Source organism: Sus scrofa, chromosome 8 (genome assembly GCF_054392235.1).
Source record: "Sus scrofa isolate SSC_HxYL_T2T_F1_AM1 chromosome 8, Sscrofa_HxYL_maternal_Yorkshire_Landrace_v2.0, whole genome shotgun sequence".
In the NCBI taxonomy this organism is placed as follows: domain Eukaryota; kingdom Metazoa; phylum Chordata; class Mammalia; order Artiodactyla; family Suidae; genus Sus; species Sus scrofa.
The window spans coordinates 136,887,634-136,906,764 of NC_139390.1; the positions used below are offsets into that span (position 1 = coordinate 136,887,634).

The 19,131-nt window shown below is 45.4% G+C and overlaps 2 protein-coding genes across 23 annotated transcripts in view; both read right to left on the reverse strand.

Moving 5' to 3' along the window:
• Nucleotides 1-19,131, reverse strand: part of HERC3 (HECT and RLD domain containing E3 ubiquitin protein ligase 3) — a 181,203-nt gene that overhangs the window by 86,004 nt on the left and 76,068 nt on the right. The window lies entirely within an intron of this gene.
• LOC146401079 (uncharacterized) lies at nt 10,724-12,571 on the reverse strand. The gene is made up of 2 exons (XM_084973498.1): nt 12,184-12,571; nt 10,724-11,181 (listed from the first exon to the last, which is right to left on the reverse strand). Exons 1-2 carry the CDS (start codon nt 12,421-12,423, stop codon nt 10,855-10,857), a joined length of 567 nt encoding a protein of 188 aa, XP_084829624.1. The 5' UTR covers nt 12,424-12,571; the 3' UTR covers nt 10,724-10,854.

Genomic DNA, 19,131 nt, shown 5'->3' on the forward strand with positions numbered 1-19,131 from the left:
ATAATGCAAGATGGGATGCTTCTGGACGAGCTTCCTAAAGACAGTTAATTCCACTTGATTTTTATAGATTCGGATAAAATTTTATCACAGAAGGCAAAACATCCCTGCACCGAATCCATCTATTTTATCGAACTGTAGTCCTCTATTTCCCCTTAAAAACATGCATGTACATAAAAACCACAATCAGAACACAGAGATAGACTGGACTGATGTGCAAGACCCAATTCTATGCAATCTTAAAAAAAAAAAAAACAAAAACAAAACCCGGAGTTCCCGTCGTGGCGCAGTGGTTAACGAATCCGACTAGGAACCATGAGGTTGCAGGTTTGATCCCTGCCCTTGCTCAGTGGGTTAAGGATCCGGCATTGCCGTGAGCTGTGGCGAAGGTTGCAGACGTGGCTCGGATCCCACGTTGCTGTGGCTCTGGTGTAGGCTGGTGGCTACAGCTCCGATTTGACCCCTAGCCTGGGAACCTCCATATGCTGCAGGAGCGGCCCAAGAAATGGCAAAAAGACCAAAACAAACAAACAAACAAAAAAAACCTTTAAACATAAACACACACACAAATGGGTGGATAAAGATATACGATGCTAACACTAATCAAAAGAACCCTGAAATTGCTATAGTCCTATCAGGCCAGGTATATTTCCAAACAAGTAATATTATGAGGGATAAAGAATGGTATTGCATGATGTTAAAGAAGTGATTCATCAAGATGATCTCGCAATCTTTAATGTGTATGTACATACCTAATAATACGGCTTTAAAATACATATAGGAAAACTTAAAGAGCCAGAAGAAATAAGCAAATCAGCAACAACAGTCAAAGATTTCAACACTGTTCTCTAAGTGACTGACACAAGTATACACAAAATCAATAAACATACCTAAGATCTGAACACCACCCATTGTGATCTGACATTTATAAAACATTCTATGCATTAACAGCAAAATATACACTCTTTTCTCAACTGCACACAGAGTATTTGCCAAGATAGACCATATTCTGGGCCACAAAACAAATCTGAACAAATATCAGAGGCCTGAAATCATATGAAATGTGTGCTCTGACCAGAGTATTAAACTAGAAATCATTAACTGAAAAATATCAGTAAAATCCTTATATATTTGGATATTAAACTACACACTTCTAAGTAAAGAAGAAATCATAAAGGAAATTATAAAATATTTTGAACTGAATAAAAATGAAAACATCCAATTTAAATTTGTGGAATACAGCTCAAGTGAAGCTTAAAGGATATTTTTAGCATGAAAAGCTTATTAAAACAGAAGCGAAGTAGAAAATCAGTGATTTAAATGTCTACATTAAAAACTAGAAAAAATATAATAAATTAAGCACAAAGCAAACAAAAGGAAATAATAAATATAAAACCACAAATCAATGAAACAGAGAAAACCAAAAAAGATGAAAAATAATCACTGACGCCAAAATATTTTCTTTGAAAATATTAATAAAATATATTAACCTCTATCCAGTCTAATCAGGAAACAGAAAAGACACAAAGTACCTCCATCAGAAAAACAGTTCTTACAGGAGTTCCTGTCATGGCTCAGTGGTTAGAGAATCCAACTAGGAACCATGAGGTTTCGGGTTCAATCTCTGGCCTTGCTCAGTGGGTTAAGGATCCGGCGTTGCCGTGAACTGTGGTATATAGGTCACAGACGTGGCTCAGATCCCGCGTTGCTGTGGCTGTGGTGTAGGCTGGTGGCTACCGCTCCGATTAGACCCCTAGGCTGGGAACTTCCATAAGCCGCGAGAGCAGCCCTAGAAAAGGAAAAAAAAAAAAAAAAAAAAAAAGAAAGAAAGAAAAATAGTTCTTACAGACATGAAAAGGATAATAAGGGAATATTAGGAACTATTTTTCCTGCCAGTCAATTTGACAACTTAGGGGAAGTGGACAAATTCCTTGAAAAACAGAAACTATGAAAACACCTAAGATGAAACAGATAATCTAACTAGTCCTACATCTTTTTTACAATTTTTCTTTTTAGGGCCACACCTGCAGCATATGGAAGTTCCCAGGCTAGGGGTAGAATTGGAGCTGCAGCTGTTGGCCTTCACCACAGCCACAGCCACAACAGATCTGAGCCACATCTGCGACCTACACCACAGCTCACGGCAATGCTGGATCCTTAATCCCTTGAGTGAGGCCAAGGATCAAACCTGAATCCTCATGGATACTAATCGGGTTTGTCATCTGCTGAGCCATGATGGGAACTCCCTTACATGTTTTTTAAAAATTGAAACTATAACTGAAAATGTCCCCACAAAGAAAACTTTAGGCTCAGATGGCTTTACTGGTGATTCTACCACCCATCTGGGTAAAAAAATAATAACCTATAATACATCTATGTATACAAAATATAAACAAATTCTCCCAGAAAACAGAAGAGGGAACATTCCCCAATTCATTTTCTTGAGGCTAGCATTCATTACCCACATAACAAAACCAAAGACACTACAAAAAAAGGAAGCAAGAATCGTTATACACATTGGTGCATAAATCCTTGTCCAATTTTTGGACATGAAGAGCAGCAACACATAAAAATTACCAAGTGGGATTTATTCCGTGTGTTCAAAGTTGGTTTAATATTTATTTAAAGATAATCAATGCAGAAGTTCCCTCTGTGGAGCAGTGGGTTAAGAATCCAACTGCAGCAGCTGGGGTCACTTCAGAGACAGGTTCAACCCCTGGCTAGGGAACTTTCATAAGTTGCAGGTGTGGTCATTAAAAAAAAAAAAAAAAAAAAAAAATTCAGTGTAATCCACTACCTTAACAGACTAAAAATGAAAAGAAAAAAAAGCAATTACAACCACTTCAGTAAGTTCAGAACCACATTTAACAAAATTTCACACTCAAAAATCAGTAAATATCAGAGAATATCCTCAGTTTGATAAAGGGCATCCAAGAAAAACCCCCTGCTAACATCACGCTTAATGGTGAAAACTAATGCTTTCCCTCTAAAATCAGGAACAAGGCAAGGATGGCCTTTTTTACAACCTCTATTTATCACCGTACCAGAGTTTATTCGGTAAAATGAGGTGAGAAAACAAAAGACATACCGACTGAGAAAAAAAGAAATAAAACTGACTTGATTTATTGACATTATCGTTCACGAAGAAATTTCTAAGTGAGTTTAGCAAGGTGATTCAAGAGAACCACACAAAAAGTTAACCCTATTTCTATAAACTACAAAAAAAAAAAATGAGAAATTGTTTTAAATTACCACCTGCAATAATGTCAAAAAATATTAAAAATTTAGGAACAAAATATATGCAAGATATACACTGAGAAATACAAAATATTGCTACGAAATACTAAAGACCCCCCCAAGTGGAGACCATGCCACATTCATAAATCGCAAGATTCAACATCATTAAGACGTCAATTCTCACCAAACTGATCTATAGATTCAATGCAACCCTAATGCAAATCCCGGCAGGTTTTTTGATCGAAAGGGAAAAGCTGAGTCTCAAATTTCTCCTCAAAAGCCAAAGACCTAGAAAAGCCGAAACAGTTCTGAAAACAGACACAGGATAGGACTTAGACTCTTTGCATTACATGCTCTGAAGATTCACTATAAAGCTATCGTAATGCACACAGTGTAAGACTGACAAAGGAGGGCCCTGGGGATGAACAGCACAGAATGTCTAGAGATAGACCAGCATCCACACGGCCAGCTGTTCCTCCAAGGTAATTTTCAACAATGGTCCTGCAAACTGGATATCCACGTGCAAAAGATGAACGCTGACCACTATCTCACACACATACAAAATGTTAACTAACCCTAACCCTAACCCCTAACCCTAACCCTAACCCGAAATGGGTCATAGGCTTAAACGTAAGAGCTAAAGTACAGAATTTGAAGAAGAAAACTCAGGAGAAAAAAATCATGGCATCTTGAACTAGGTAAAATTCTTCGGACACAGAAAGTCATAAAAGGTAAAACTGATAATTGGATTTCCTCCAAACAAAAATGTTTGTTCTTCAAAAGACTGGCAAGAAAAGGCAAAGGAAAACCACTGATCAAAAGAAAATATCTGCCAACTGTACCTCTGATAAAAGACATGTATACTGGTTATATGAAGAACTATTACGTCTCAAAAACAAGCAATTTGATTTTTTTAATGGGCAAGATATTTGAACATACTCCTTGCCAAAAATAACATCTTACGAATGGCTAAAAATAAGCACACGAAAAGTTGCTCAAGATCATTAGTCATTAGCGAAATGCCTCTCAAAACCATAATGAGATTCCATTATACAGCCAAGGGAATGACTAAAATTAAAAAGACTGCCTACACCGAGTGATGGTGAGAATGAGGGGCAGCTACAAGTCTCAGAAACTGCTGGGAGAGACGTAAACTGGCACAGTCACTGGAAATCTGGCAGTTTCTTACAAAGTTAAACATACACTTAGCTTATGAACCAGAAATCCCGGTTCTAGGAATTTACTTAAGAAAAAACAAAAATACATGTCTACACAAAGACTTCTACTCAACGATTCGTAGCAATTTTACTCGAAATAGCCCAAATCTGGAAAAAACCAAATGTCCATCAACTGGTTAATGGATAAACAAGGTGATAAAAATGGAATGACACTCAGCAAACAAAAACAAACTACCGATGCAACAATGGAAAAAGAATCACATTCTTCTAAGAAGCCAGACACAGAAGACTACTTCAGGCATAATTCAATTCATATAAAACCCCAGAAGTGTCAAAACTATGGTGACAAAAAGTAGATCCGGGGAAAGTAGTTGGTGGAGATGGAACGGACTGCAAAGGGCCTAAGAGAAGTTTGGAGGAGCTGAAAGAAATGTTCTCTCTCACGAATGCAGTGGTGGCTGCCTGCTTCTCTAGGACTGTCAAAACTTATTGAACTGCATACTTAAAACTGGTGAATCCTATGGTATGTGAATTAGAGCTCAACAGAGCTGTTGAAGTACACACGCCAGAAAAAGTCTAAGTTTATCATATACAAGATTCTTTATAGCTACGAGGGGTCAAAAGATCAGTTCTGCACAAGTTCACACTCACTGAAGAGGCCAGCAGGCAAGTGAATGATGCTGGAGCGGTGTGATGCATGAGGCACGTGAGGGGTACGAAGGCAGCCCCCGCAGGTGGCATCTAATCCAGCCTTCGCTGGAGGGAAGGGAGAGGTAGGAAATGCTGCTTGGAAGATGTGACAGCCAAGATGTGCCCTGAGTGATAAAAAGCTAGTTACTCACTCATTCATTCACCCACGCATCCACGGGGATCCAAAGTCTCTAACAGCAGATTTAAAGATTACATCAGCATGAAGTCAACTCAATGACAAAAACGTGGAGATCACATTCTAAGAAGGCAAAGGATGAGGAATCCAAGCAGCCTGAGAGGGTCTAGGGAAAGCTTTTGAGGAGTAAACGCCCAGAGAGGAGTTTCTAAAGCAGTGATTCCTCACAGGGTATGAGCAGCAGAACCCCCTAGGAACCCTTCTCTAAACATGCATACCTGGGTCCATCCCACAGCCCCTAGAATCAGATAATTTAGGGAAGAAAAAGAGATATCTGCATTTTTTTAAGTTGCCCAGCTGATTCTGATATTAAGAAACACTGCATTGAAAAGCTTTGCAACACTGGATTTGGCAGTGATTTTCTTGGACAGGACACCAAAGGCACAGGAAACAAAAGAAGGAAAACAGAGCAACTGGACTTCATGAAAATTTAAACATTGTGTGCATCAAAAGACATGAGTAAAAAGGTAACCCACAGAATCAGAGCCAATATTTCCAACGCATATATCTGCTAAAAGGAATACTATCCAGAATATAGAGAACTCCTAAAACTCAACAAGAAAACAAACCCAGTTCAAAAACGGGCCAAAGACTTAAATAGACATTTCTCCAAAGAACATATATAAATAGCCAATCCGCATATGAAAAGATTCTCAACACCACAATTGTTAGAAAAATGCAAATCAATGAGATGCCACCTCACATCCAGCTACTACAAAACAAACAAACAAAAACTACAAGTCTTGGTAAGGATGTGCAGCAACAGGAACCCTGCACACTGCTGCTGAGAACATCATATAGTACAGCCCCTACGAGAAAACTGTACGGAGGTTCCTCCCGAAATTAAAGGTCTGGCAATTCCACTTCTGGGTGTCCACCCACGAGAAGTGAGAGGCAGGGTCTTCAAGAGATTATCTGTACACACATGCTCCTGGAGGGATTACTCGCAAGAGCTGAAGAGGAAGCAACCCAAGTGTCCGCTGAGGGATGAACGCATCAACAACACGCAGTCTATCCCAGGCTGGACCACTATTCAGCCTTAAAAGAGGAAAGTGTGACACAAGCGACAACACGGATTGTATGAAGGATGCGGTTAGAGTGGTCAGACTCACAGAGACAGAAAGCGGAGTGCTGGCTGCCAGGGGAGAATGGAAGCGGGCAGTCACCGTTTCAGATTTACAGAAGGAAGAGAGCTGTGAAGAGAGATGCTGGGACAGCAGCACAACCTTATGAGTATTTCAGCGCCACTGAACTGAGCTGGTAAATGGCTAAGACGGTAAAATTATGTTATGCATATTTCACTATAATAAAAAAGGGAAACACTGGATTGATTCTGAACTTGTTATGTACATGAAGTGCCCGCTATACGAGTAGGAGTAAAACAGCCAGCACTGTCTGCTTCCTATGCGCCAGAAACGGTTCTAAGCGCTACATGTGTTTTATCCAATTTCATCGCCACAACAACCCTGTGAGGTAGGCCCTCTTAGGAATCGACCTGCATTTTTTAAAAGGTCTCAGGCCCTCACACACTAGCAAGAATGCACACTGGTGCAACCACTTTGGAAAATAGTTGGCAGCTCCTCAAAAGGTTAAACAGAGAGTTATCCTATAACCCAACAATTCCACTTCTCGGTATATATCTAAGAGAAATGAAAACATCTATCGACACAGAAACCTGTCCACAAACGTCCAGAGGATCAACTAACCGATGAAAGTATACACAAAATGTGAGTATTATTTGGCAATAAAAAGGAATGAAATACATATATACGCTGCAATACTGATGAAACTTGAAAACATTATGCCAAGTTAAAAGAAGCCAGTCACAAAAGACCACATATTGTATGATTCTATTTATAGGAAAAGTCCCGAACAGGAAGACCTTTAGAGACAGGAAGTAAATTAGCAGTTGCCTAGGGCTAGGGGTTGGGGGCAAAGCCGTGTGACTGCTGATGGGAATTCGGTTTCTTTTTGGAGTCATGAAAATGTTCTAAACTTGACAGCACCACTCTGCAAATATACCAAAAACCACTGGACTGTACACCTTAAGTGGATGCACTGCTTAATGTGTGACTATCTCAATAAAGCTATCATTAAAAAACAAAAACAGGAGTGCCCATCGTGGTGCAGTGGAAACGAATCTGACCAGTATCCATGAGGACGCAGGTTTGATCCCTGGCCTTGCTCAGTGGGTCAAGGATCCCGCGTTGCTGTGGTGAGGTCGCAGATGTGGCTCGGATCTGGCATTGCTGTGGCTGTGGTGTAGGCCTGCAGCTACAGCTCCGATTGGACCCCTAGCCCGGGAACCTCCACACATCGCAGGTGTGGCCCTAAAAAAAAAAAAATGTCAGGGTAGAAGGTGGGTCCAAACTTTAGTCAGCAGGCTGTCATAGGCTTGTCACACGTGCAATTATCTACTACAGATGTGTCAACCGTATGGCTTCTCATTCTGGACACTTACAGTCTGAGGATTACAAGAGCAACTCCGTACTTATCTGGGAAAGGAACTAACCGAGGGCAGGATTACGTCTGCTGAATAAATGTGGGGCCCTAGTACCGACACTCTATTTGCAACTGATCCACTAGTACCTAAGACCCCCAAAGCAAATCCGGCAAACCTGACGCAGGAGGGCAGGCAGGATTTCTAGGGGTGACCTTTCTGTCTCAGCAGCATCGCGCCTGCAGACACGCAGGTGATGAGAGCCACCAAGCAAATGCCCGAGGGCTGGAGCCGAGTGAGCCTGCCCAGAAATGAACTCCACAGAGCAAACGCAGGCAGGATGAAGGAAAGGCACACAGTTTCTTAAAACAAAGTCTCGGCTTGGTTTCATCTGTACAGAAGAGGGATCCTATACTCTTAAATGGGTAACTTTTTTGGGTCTCTTTTCACAATATCATCATTTATTCAAAAAATAATCCCTAAAGGTCGCACTTGGTGCAATAAACGCTCTTAGGTACTGGGGACACAAAACAAAGCCCTGACCCTCACGGAGCTTAAACAAGTGTGTGCGTGTCAGGGGTTGGGGGGGGGAAGGGCGCCGGGTGGGGGGGGAAATACATGCATGAACATGAATGCAGTGTATCAGAGAGGGATAGACTATGAAGGAAAAGGAAGCAGGGAACAGAAATCCGGAGCTACTGGGGATCGGGGTAGGAAAGGCACAGTGAGGGAGGGGTGGAGAAGGGGCAGGGAATCAAAGATGACTTTAACGGTTCTGCCCGGACGAAGGGAACTGCCATTTGCAAACTGGGAAGACAGGCTGAGGAATGGGTTTATGGAAAGAAATCAGTTTGCCTTCGGATGAAGGGAACTGCCATTTGCAAACTGGGAAGACAGGCTGAGTGATGGGTTTATGGAAAGAAATCGGTTTGCCTTCGGCTATGTTAATGAAAGATGCCAATTAGACATCCGAGTGGAGCTTTTCATTGGACAGCACGCCTCGAATTCGGTGCCGTGGAGGCTGGAAAGCATCTGTGCGCCAACAGTATAGAGATGATGCTTAAAGCTTTCTCTTGGGCCATCCGCTACACTTAGTCCAACCGACTCCCCAAGGATGAAAGCGCTCTTCTGTTATTTTGCCATTAAAAACACTGATGCAATAAGCAGCCTTAGACATATTTCCTTCTGCTACATACTGACATTTTTACTTGAGTAAGGAAGCCTCCTAAAAATGGAACTGCTGATTCAAAAGGTAAGACCATTTTAAATTTTACAAGACAGCCGGCTGATTTACAAAAGAATGGAGCAGCTCACACTCCCTCCATCAGGACATGACAGAGCTCATTTTCCCAGACCAGTGAGCAGTGGCTATTACTCTTAAATTGTATGTCAATCAGATGGACGAAAAAATGGTATCTTGTTTTAATTTCCCAAAACATACTTGCATGCGTTCATTGGCCATTTGCAAGCACTCAGCCTTGTACAATATCCATTTTATTACAGGGTTGCTTATCAATTTGAAAATGCTCTGATCTGTTAGAAATATGACGCCTTTTATCTGGTAGCTTGGGGCAATCGTTTCTCCCAGCCTGTAACTCATCATTTGGCTTCGTGTGTGAATGCCTCATAGCATAGAAAAGTTTTTACGTTCACGTAGATCTGCCCATCATTCACTCTGCGGCGTCTGAGCCAGCTCTCTCACTTGGTTCTCAAGGTTCTAAACACATTCCCCTGTACTTCTGGTCATTTTCCCGTTTACATGCGTGTCTTTCGTTCATCTAGAAGTTCCTTTTGAATACAGAGCAAGCTAAGGAGACTACGTGTGTCTGGAGGTGAAGAGCCAATTATCATCGAGTGCATTTATTAAGCAAACCATTCCTGCCCGCACACAAGTGCCCGTTATCTTACGCCTGATTTACCCGTGCAGCCATTCAATCCCGACCAGAAAAACAAATTCTGCAGAAAAAGCCTAACAAAGTCAAAGCACCTGAGTACTTTACAGAGAGATGTAAATTACACAGAGCAGTGACATGCGAAATTCAGAGCCAGGAAGGCCTTCAGGGAAAGGGAACATCAGTAAAGGGGAAACCACACGACAGAATCATGGCTCCTTCGGGATTTAGGGCCCGGGCCTCCCCATGATGATCCACCCGGAGCCAGGGACCCAGGGTAGGCAGGTAACTACAAACAGAAAAGGATGCACCATCTTGAAGTCTCTGGCTCCCTCCAGCCTCTCCCGTGACAAGGCTTTGGCTAGCGGGTTTCAGTCTCCTGCGCTAAAGCCGGCAGCTTCCCGCTGGCTGGACACCTGCGCTGGCTGCACCAGATGCGTCCTCTCATCACTGCCTGCGTTCGCGGTTCTTTCCAACCATGGACAAACCTGAAATAGTGCTGGCGGTTTTCTGACCCCAAATGTCTAAATCAGGGCAGTTAAACGGTATTGATAGAGTGACTTAGAGACGGCAGCGAGGCAGCGGCCGGAGTCTGCTTTTTCTTGAGCTCGTAAAAGGATAAGGCAAAGACACTCCGGAGGGCAGGGGTCCTGCTTCGCCTTGGAGGAAACGTGCTGGTACTTCCCCCTCTCGACCTAAGCCTGGTGGCCTGGGTGTGTGTGCACAGGTGGGAGAAGGACAGACAGACAGACAGACAGGGAGCAACAAGTGCTGCTCATTCTCTCCAGGCACTGGCCGCCCCCTCCCACTCCTAATCATGTTTTGTCAACTTCGATACATAAAAAGCAGCTCTTTACAGACCCTAAAGGTGAGTTCCCCTCTATGGGAGATGGTTTATAATAAATAACAGTAAAGAAGAAAGGAGGCGGCTGGCTACGTGGTTGATCTGAAGGACAGCCTCAGTGTCCACGGGGAAGCATGAAGGAGCCGGGATGACCACACAGGGCTCATCGCTCAGGTCTGCAGGTCGCACCTGCTAAAGGCATGTGCCAGGGCGTTTCTACCTTCAAAGCTGCTTCAGGGGGGAATGGGAGCGAGAAGGATGGCCGAAACACGGGCCACCACGCGGGAGGGTCACGCAAACGTTCCGTTTCTCACCGGCGACCAGCTGGTTCGAGGCCTCCCTCTCTGGGCTACCCCGCAGCAGACAGAAACACTCCCCAGTTACCTCTTCTTTGCTTCAGACCAAGGGACCAGCACAGGGTTCGACTCGTGCCTTGTGGTGAGCCGGGTCTGCCTGCTGCTTTCCCTGCTCGCCTCCCGGCTCCCAAGCCTCCGGCTCTCAGCCGGGCCTGGACCCGCTGCCTCCCCCTCCTGGAAGGGACCGGGGGACTCGCCGCCCCAGAGCATCACGGGCCCAGCACGCAGACTCCCGGTGTGACCTTGTGCCCACACAGCCTCGGCGTCCAGGCAGAAAGCAGCCCTTGCCGACCCGGTTAGCACCATCCGCCCACCCGTGTCCGGGGCTCCTCCTGCAGCACCAGGCCCATTCTGAGCCCGGGACACAAGATTCCTTTCACGTGATAAAATATGCAGATCACCAATCTATTCGAAGCGGGGAACAGAGTTTTTCAACAGGTAGGGACTCTCTGCAACGTGGCATGACTGTGAAAGGAGGCAAGGAGCCATATGACTCTCTTCCTAAGAGTAGGACCCCCCGCCCCCCGCACCCCAGTTAATGGGCTGAGATGCTACTGTGACCAGACCTCACAGGACGTCCTCAGACACTCTCAAATTTTAATGAGGTCAATCACATTTCTTTTGAGAGTTTTGCGTGCACCGCAAACGTTTCCATTTCAATTGCTGAGAGGGCCAAAGAAGAACACCACGAGGGAGAAAATCACACTGGCACTGGAACCGGCCGACTGTGGCATCCGAGAAAGCGCAGCCGAGTGGCAGAAGGACCCTCGCTGGCAAAGCACTTGAGGAATAAATGCAGGCTTTAAGAGGGGCCCAGCGAACCCGGCAACCACCTTAATGGGACAGAGAGTTGACAGAAAGAATGAAATCTCGGCATCGCTACCAAACCCCACTGCCACCCCTCACTGTTTGTATACATCACCTCATAGCCATTCATTCTAGGGAAAAAATACCTCTTACCAGGGAGAAAAAAGAATGTATGCATGTATGTGGAACTGGGTCACCGTGCAGTACAGCAGAAAAGAAAAGTGCATTGGAGAAAAGAAAAGAAAACTGCACCGGAGAACTAACGATAAAGAACCTGACCCCCTTGCTGTACAGTGGGAAAATAAAAAAAAATAAAAATAAAAAAAAAGAATGAAGTATCTCTTATCACTGGAAGATCCTTATCGATCGCGTGACCAAATGGCTATTCACACTCACCCGGGAATTTGCTCGGGAACTGCGAGGCTCGGGAGGTGTCATAAAGGCGGTGCTTTGGAGACGGCTTCATCTCCGATTTTCATCAGTTTGACAACTAAATGAGGAGGGGCCACTAACAAACGAACGCCGGGTTTGTAGACCAGGTGGTACCGCTTGCGAGACCGGGTTCGCCATCCTCGCCGTCTCTCTGCACCTGGGCACCACGCTCTGCAGCGCTGCCGCCGCCGCCGCGTCTCCCGCAGCTGCCCTGGGAGGTGTCCTGCTGGGCGGCATCGCATCTACTTTCAGTCCTGCGAAGCCTCGTAAGCGGAAATCTTGACCATTCAAGCCACTCTTCCATCCTTCGTCCTTCACATGCAGCGATTTTCTCTGAACCCAGCTCACTCTCATCCTGGCTGACCGAAGCCCGGCCGTCTCCCAGAGCCCACACGGAACACGGCAAAGCAACAAAATAATAAAACCCAGGAGAAGGTCCGTTCACCCATCTCCTACACTGACCTTGTGCTTAGGACTAAGACACAAAGAGCGATAAGCGATGCTGTTTTCTACGGTCTCGCCTGCGGCCTGTGAAAGTCCCCAGGCAGGGATCGAACCTCTGCCACAGCAGCCACCCACGCTGCTGAAGGAACACCACCTAATCCTTAGCCTGCTGCGCCGCAGGAGAAATCCAGTACTAACTGAATACACAACCCCACAACATTTATGATCTAACAAACACTACAGAGAACACCACTGCCTCATGATAACAGCCACTAGTTTTGTTCTAAAAGCAGATGTAAAGGTGTTGGGTTCCTAAAAGGAACTACAGACCATAATACGGAACAAAATAGAGACTCAGTGATTCCACACGAGGCTGTCAAAGACACAAGCAACACCCAATACGAAATCCGCCACCACGCGCCGTTCACCTGGCAGCCGTCACCCACTTCTCAGTTGCACCAGAACCCTCCCCAGGCTTAGACGATGAGCCCCGACTGTGCCAATCAGATGATTATCTCACTTACCAGGCATGCCCGTGACTGGTCCACAGGAGGCACCTAACCGGGGCCTGGCCAATGAGACTCAAGAAGATACAGGTTAGGGAGTTCCTGGGAAAGATTTTCCCTAGTTTGAAAGGTGACACAAGAAACTCCCCTTCCTCTCTGCCTTTAAACACAGCTGTGTGAGGATGTGATGCCTGGGGCTGTGGCAGTCATCTGGCGACCACCAGGGGACAAGCCCAAGAAAGAAGTTAACAAAATAAAGATGGCAGAATAGAAAGGCGGGAAGCACCTGAGTGCTTGAAAGCGTCAGTTTGCCCCTGATTTAACCAATCCCAGAAATAGCTCTCTATGGACTTTTCACGCGAGAGCAGAAATTTTAGTCACTGTTCATGCCACATGTAGTTGAGTATTCTGTTACTTGGAGCCGAAAGCATCCTGGCTGATATAGACTCATTAAAAAAACAAAACAAACAAACAAAAAACAGGGATCAGACAGGTTCAGACTCCAGAGTGATCTCTTAGGTAACTGCAAAATGCAGAAAGAAAACCGCTCGCCTTCTTTCCGGTCATGTATGTATCCCTGTCCCAAGATGCACGCCCATCAAAGCTAACCGGAAGCTTAAGTAACCGCCCACAGAATTCAGCTGGGCCCGGCATCAATGGATTGCAGTCTGTTTGCTGAACCTGCAGCAGGATCAAATCACCCGGCCACGGTGAAGTGACAAACCACTTCAGGTCCTCTAGGAGCAGCACAAAGTAGCCCTTGGTGGACCGTCATGTTCCCAGCGGCCTCGTTTGTTTCCCCATCTTTGCAATTTTGGACCAGAACGCTGGAGCCAGAGTTAACCATGGCATAGAGATACGACATATGTATGCATGTCCATACATGGATAATCACTTTTTACCGAGTTCCCAATATATGCAAGGTACTTTTCTTTAGACTAATAAGGTAAAAAAAAAAAAAAAAAAAAAAAGAAATCAGACTGTCCTTTAAAATTCAAAAGAAAATAGAGGAGTTCCTGTCGTGGCTCAGGAGAAATGAATCTGACTAGCATCCATGAGGACACACAGGAGCGATCCCTGGCCTCGCTCAGTGGGTTAAAGATCCAGTGTCGCCGTGAGCTGTGGTGTCAGTCACGGGGCTTGGATCTGGCATTGCAGGCCGGCAGCTACAGCTCCAATGCGACCCCTAACCTGGGAACGCCCATATGCCTCAGGTGCAGCCCTAAAAAAACAAAACAAAAAAACCCTCAAAATATAAAAAATAAGCAACCTGTGTGAGGTCTCTCTTAACGGCCCTAGCCCACATCATCTCCTTCCCCTGGGTGTATATACCACTCATCAGACCCTACAGCGCTAAGGGAACCTGTAAAAATGATTAATGCAATGATTTACATGTTATACATACAATATAATGAGCTTATTGATTTGTTTACATGCTGGAATAGTAGGATCAAACACCGTAACGGAAGGGGTTACAAACTACTCGCTCTAGTAATAAGAGCTTGGTGCTTCCTCTGGGCCAGGCAGTATTCCAAATACCGGACTTACAACTTACTAAATCCTCAGAACCCAAATAGGTAGATGGTAACATTATCCCCATTCTACAGCTAAGAAAACTGAGATGCAGAGGGATTAAGCAACTTTCCCAGCGTCACAAAGCCAGTGTGTGGCAGAGCCACGATTCAACCCATAAGTCTGGCTCCAGAGTCCACGCTCTTATTCATTCTACTGTCTGCATGATTAGCTAATGCTCTAAATTAAAGTCATTCAAAAAAGTGGTTTCAACTGCTATGGATTATTTCATAATTATGCATAATAGAAGTTGCGGAACATGTCTGAATGAGAAAAAGAAAATGACTTCAAGTCCGTAAGCATATGCGACCGTATCTGTCGGAGGGTCACCACAGATTTCCACGTTACATGCTACCAAAGGACATTTACTCAGACAAAGATTCCAGTAGCTCTTGAGTCACTGTGAAATAGCAGCTGACTAGATACACCCCATTCAGGGTGCTAAGCGTGGGAACATTTTTCCTATCCTAGATGTGTCAAGATCACAGATCACCAAGCTACTCAAGAGTTCACTGAAATCGCCAAACAACAAGATCATTACGGCACCACACAAATGCAAGGGTGAACTTACCAAAATCATGGACCATCCCTGCAGCGCTGACACCATCACCAAAGCTGAACTCCCAAAGCTCGATCCTCCCGCAAGTTCACAAAATTAAGAAGAACTTTATACACGTGGGAGAGGAAAAGGTGGCATTTCTTCGAAATCAGAATTCAGCACTGCGGGTGACCTCAGACCAAACGCTCCATTACAGCTCTGAGCCTGACACACTTCAGGCGGTTATCACCTGCTCAGCACAAGGTGAACTGCATTACGCTACCTTGGAGGGAGCGCATCTTAATTGCCACCTAACCTCTCCGCTCCCAAAGGGCAGCTCGGCGCTAAACCGTGCTGTGTTTTGACAGCATCTAGAACAAATGAGGAAGCGTGTAGTCTAATCGCTCCATACAAATCTGCTGCATCAACGGCTGAATGAGAAGGAAGCAGTTCAAAGAAATCAAGAAACAAAGAACGAGAGGTTATTTGTGAGGCAAAATCTAGCTGCCTGAGTTATGAATTAGCATGTGCTCGTTTCCCCAGAAAAAGAACATAAAAGAACAGGTTGCCAGTCATCGAATGACTTTATAGATGAAAGGGAACTGTTTCTCTGTACCTTTAATCAAAGCACCTTGCTCGTATGTGGTATTCAACCAGCAAATGAAAGAATACGAGCTTCTTGGCGGCCACGCTAATGTCCCTTTTGTTTCTCTTATAAGGGCTGCATGGAAATCAAACGCGAACAAGAAAAACATCTTGAAAACAGAATTCTGTTGAGCCTTCCCAATCGGCTTGCAGTTAAAAAGATGTTCGTGGACAAAATTCTAGGATTTTTTAAAGCCAGACGGGCGGTACCCAAGCAAGACTCAAACTCAGCTCTTTGCTCTTCTTTACACACACCTGGGGTAACGATACTGACCTACTTTACACAACTATCCTGAGGGTTAATCCGCTTAAGAATGCTAAGCGCTTCGATGACGAGGGCTTGTAACATACAGAGTCAACCACTTCCACAACGAGCCAGTGAACTGAGACTCAGGTATCACAATGCAAACCTCTGTGTTAATGACCTAAAAGTAAACTGCAAATTTTTAAAACACAACACCTGGAGTTCCCGTCGTGGCGCAGCAGAAACAAATCTGACTAGGAACCATGAGGTTGCGGGTTCGATCCCTGGCCTTGCTCAGTGGATTAAGGACCCAGCATTGCCGTGAGCTGTGGTGTAGGTCGCAGACTCGGCTAGGATCCTGCGTTGCTGTGGCTGTGGTGTAGGCCAGCAGCTATAGCTCCAATTAGACCGCTAGCTTGGGAACCTCCCTATGCCACGGGTATGGCCCTAAAAAAGGACAAAAGACCAAAAAAAAAAAAAAAAAACCCAAACCCATAACATCCCGCATTGAAGAGTATGCTCATTAATAAGTATATATTTTCTGAAACATTCAAATGCTTTTAAAGAAACAGGCTCAGTAAAAAGTGACTTGTGACTAACCACACCAGAAAACAAAACAGTTCGATGACGTTTGTTCCCGACCCCTGGGCCTCTGCACCAGAAAGCTGTCCACTCCGCCAGCCACGGGCTCTGACGAGCAGCAGTCTCATGATGATGAGAAAGGGCCGTGCGCCTCCCAGACCACCTGCCCTTCCCACTCCCGAGGAGGAGGGGAGGGGCTCTGACCCAGGCAGCGCTGCCATCTGAACGTTCCCTGTGGCACCTTCTGCCTTTTACATCAGAGCTCTGCCCGTGGAAACCCGCACTTCAGCGTTAGGACGTCTCTCCAGGACTCCTTCGTTCCCTTTCGGCTCGGCTGGTTTGCTTCCCGGCAAAAGCTGATTAACGTGGCAGAGCTCCCGCGTCCTTCAGCTGCCCAAGAGCACCCTGATAAGCCCATTGAAAGGGTTGCTTCTACCAGGGTCAGCAGTAGGCACAGCTCCGGGAAGGGAGGCTTGTGAGATGCTCTGCTTTATAAACTTCATTTATCAAACGGCAGGAGAGCTGTTACATATGGTATGGGCATCATGGAAATACTGCGATTGACTACAAAACGTGAACGTGAATTCGATTAAGTTACCTACAAGGAAGAGAGAAACTAACTCAGGAGCAGGTCAAAGGAACCAATCACAGGTGTGAATCAAACGGCACCGCACAGACATGTGAGTCTGTGTATCACATGGGGTTTGCCATGCAAAGTTTTCCTGGGATGTCTACATAGAATTTTTTTAAATATAACCGTCCACTTAGATTCAAATAAATACCTGAGTCTACCACAGTTCTTGCCTACTCAAGACAGGAAGAAAGGTTAGAGAAAGTTTACATAAATTCAGACACCCCTAATAACACAACGATCAGCTTATTCTAAAATCCCAATATGGGAAATCAGAGTACTGTCCATTTAGCTGAAGGGCAGGCTGACAATGGAGATGCCTGGGAATAAGAGAAACAGTAAATTGAGGTAAAACTTTTGAATTTTTTCCTATGGGCAACCGGCTTCTATTTCCGTTTAATAAAACATTTCAAGATTTGCTGACTGTTCAGTTACAGACGAATACTCACTTAAAAAGTCATCATTTAGGGGGAAAAAACTCTGGTTTGCTTGCTTTATTCAAAAACAAAACCAAACAACAACAACAAAGGAAGGAGGCACACATGTCTGCCTGTGACGCAGCTCTGTAACTGTGTGTCTTCGGACACTATGAGATGGTGTCGCAGCAAAAACAGGAGGAAATTAATTAGGAATCACCCTACACTGTCCCAGGCACTGAAACCATCCCTGATGGGGGGAGGAGATAAGGCTGCTCTCACAGTGTGAGGGAGAGGAGGAGGGAGGGGAAGAGTCTCAGGGAGAGGAGTACGCAAAGTAGTAACAATCCCACACTTTTTCCAGAAGCCGGACATGGAGTTTAGAGGGGGCTTTGATACTCTGCCCAGGAAAAACGCGTCTGGGGACCCCAGACCTCTCGACCTTTGGCGAAGCACAAATGAATGAGTCACGGACACACCTGAGCAGGAACCCTAGGCTGCCCAACACACCGAGACAACATCCGGGGTGCACAACCAGGGATGCAGTACCTGACATGTCCTCGAAATGCCCTCCCCCCTGCCCACACACACACATACCGACCCCGGTCACCCAAGGGCAGCACGAAGGAGAGAAGTCGGAGCACAAGGAAAGACGCACTGTAGCCTCGGAAGCAGCAAAAGCAAGAGGAAGCTGTGAGATGGTCTCAGAAGGGAAAAAAGAAATCCTTGAAAGTCGCTGCGGAGGGCTTTATACCACGGCCCTTGTGGCAAGTACAGATTCCTCCCCAACACGCGAATCAGGCGCCTTGCCACTGTGCCAGGTAGAGACGACGTGTAGATGCTGGTACTTCATGACCGGCGGCACAGACTGAGGGCACACGTGCAAAGCGAAGACTTTCATCCACGTGCATCCCCTTCACCACCACCTCCCGCCCCCCAACCCCTTAATCCCACCTGCTGCTACATCCTTGGGTCTGGGCAATGACCTTGCCGTGAAATCGGAGACCTGCCCACTGCCCCCAGAAACAGGCTCTCCCGGGAGGCGGCCTTAAGCTCCCTCCCCCAAAGAACAGAGGGGCTGCTTGGGGACAGCATTCCGGTGGGTCGGGGCCAGCACGGTCCAGCAAAACAGGGCCCCTCTGTCCCTGGCTTCCCCTCTCTGCGGAGAAGCTCCCCGAGTGGCAGTTCTCAACAAACACACATAGCAAACACGCTCATTCTGTTTCCCACTCATTCAAAATAAACCCAATGGGTTCCCAGATTTAGAACACACCTACCAATGAAAAAATTAAGAGAGGGAGGAGCCCACCCACATAATCTTTCCATTCAAAGAGGCACTATTCCGCAGCTGCTATGCAGTTTATAATTAACAGACAAGCTTAGCCAGCAACGGAAATTTCTGGAATCCATTGTAATTTACACTAGAGCCTTGAAGTCTCCAAATTTAGGTTACAAGCCTGGGCTGGATTCTGTGCTTGAATCCA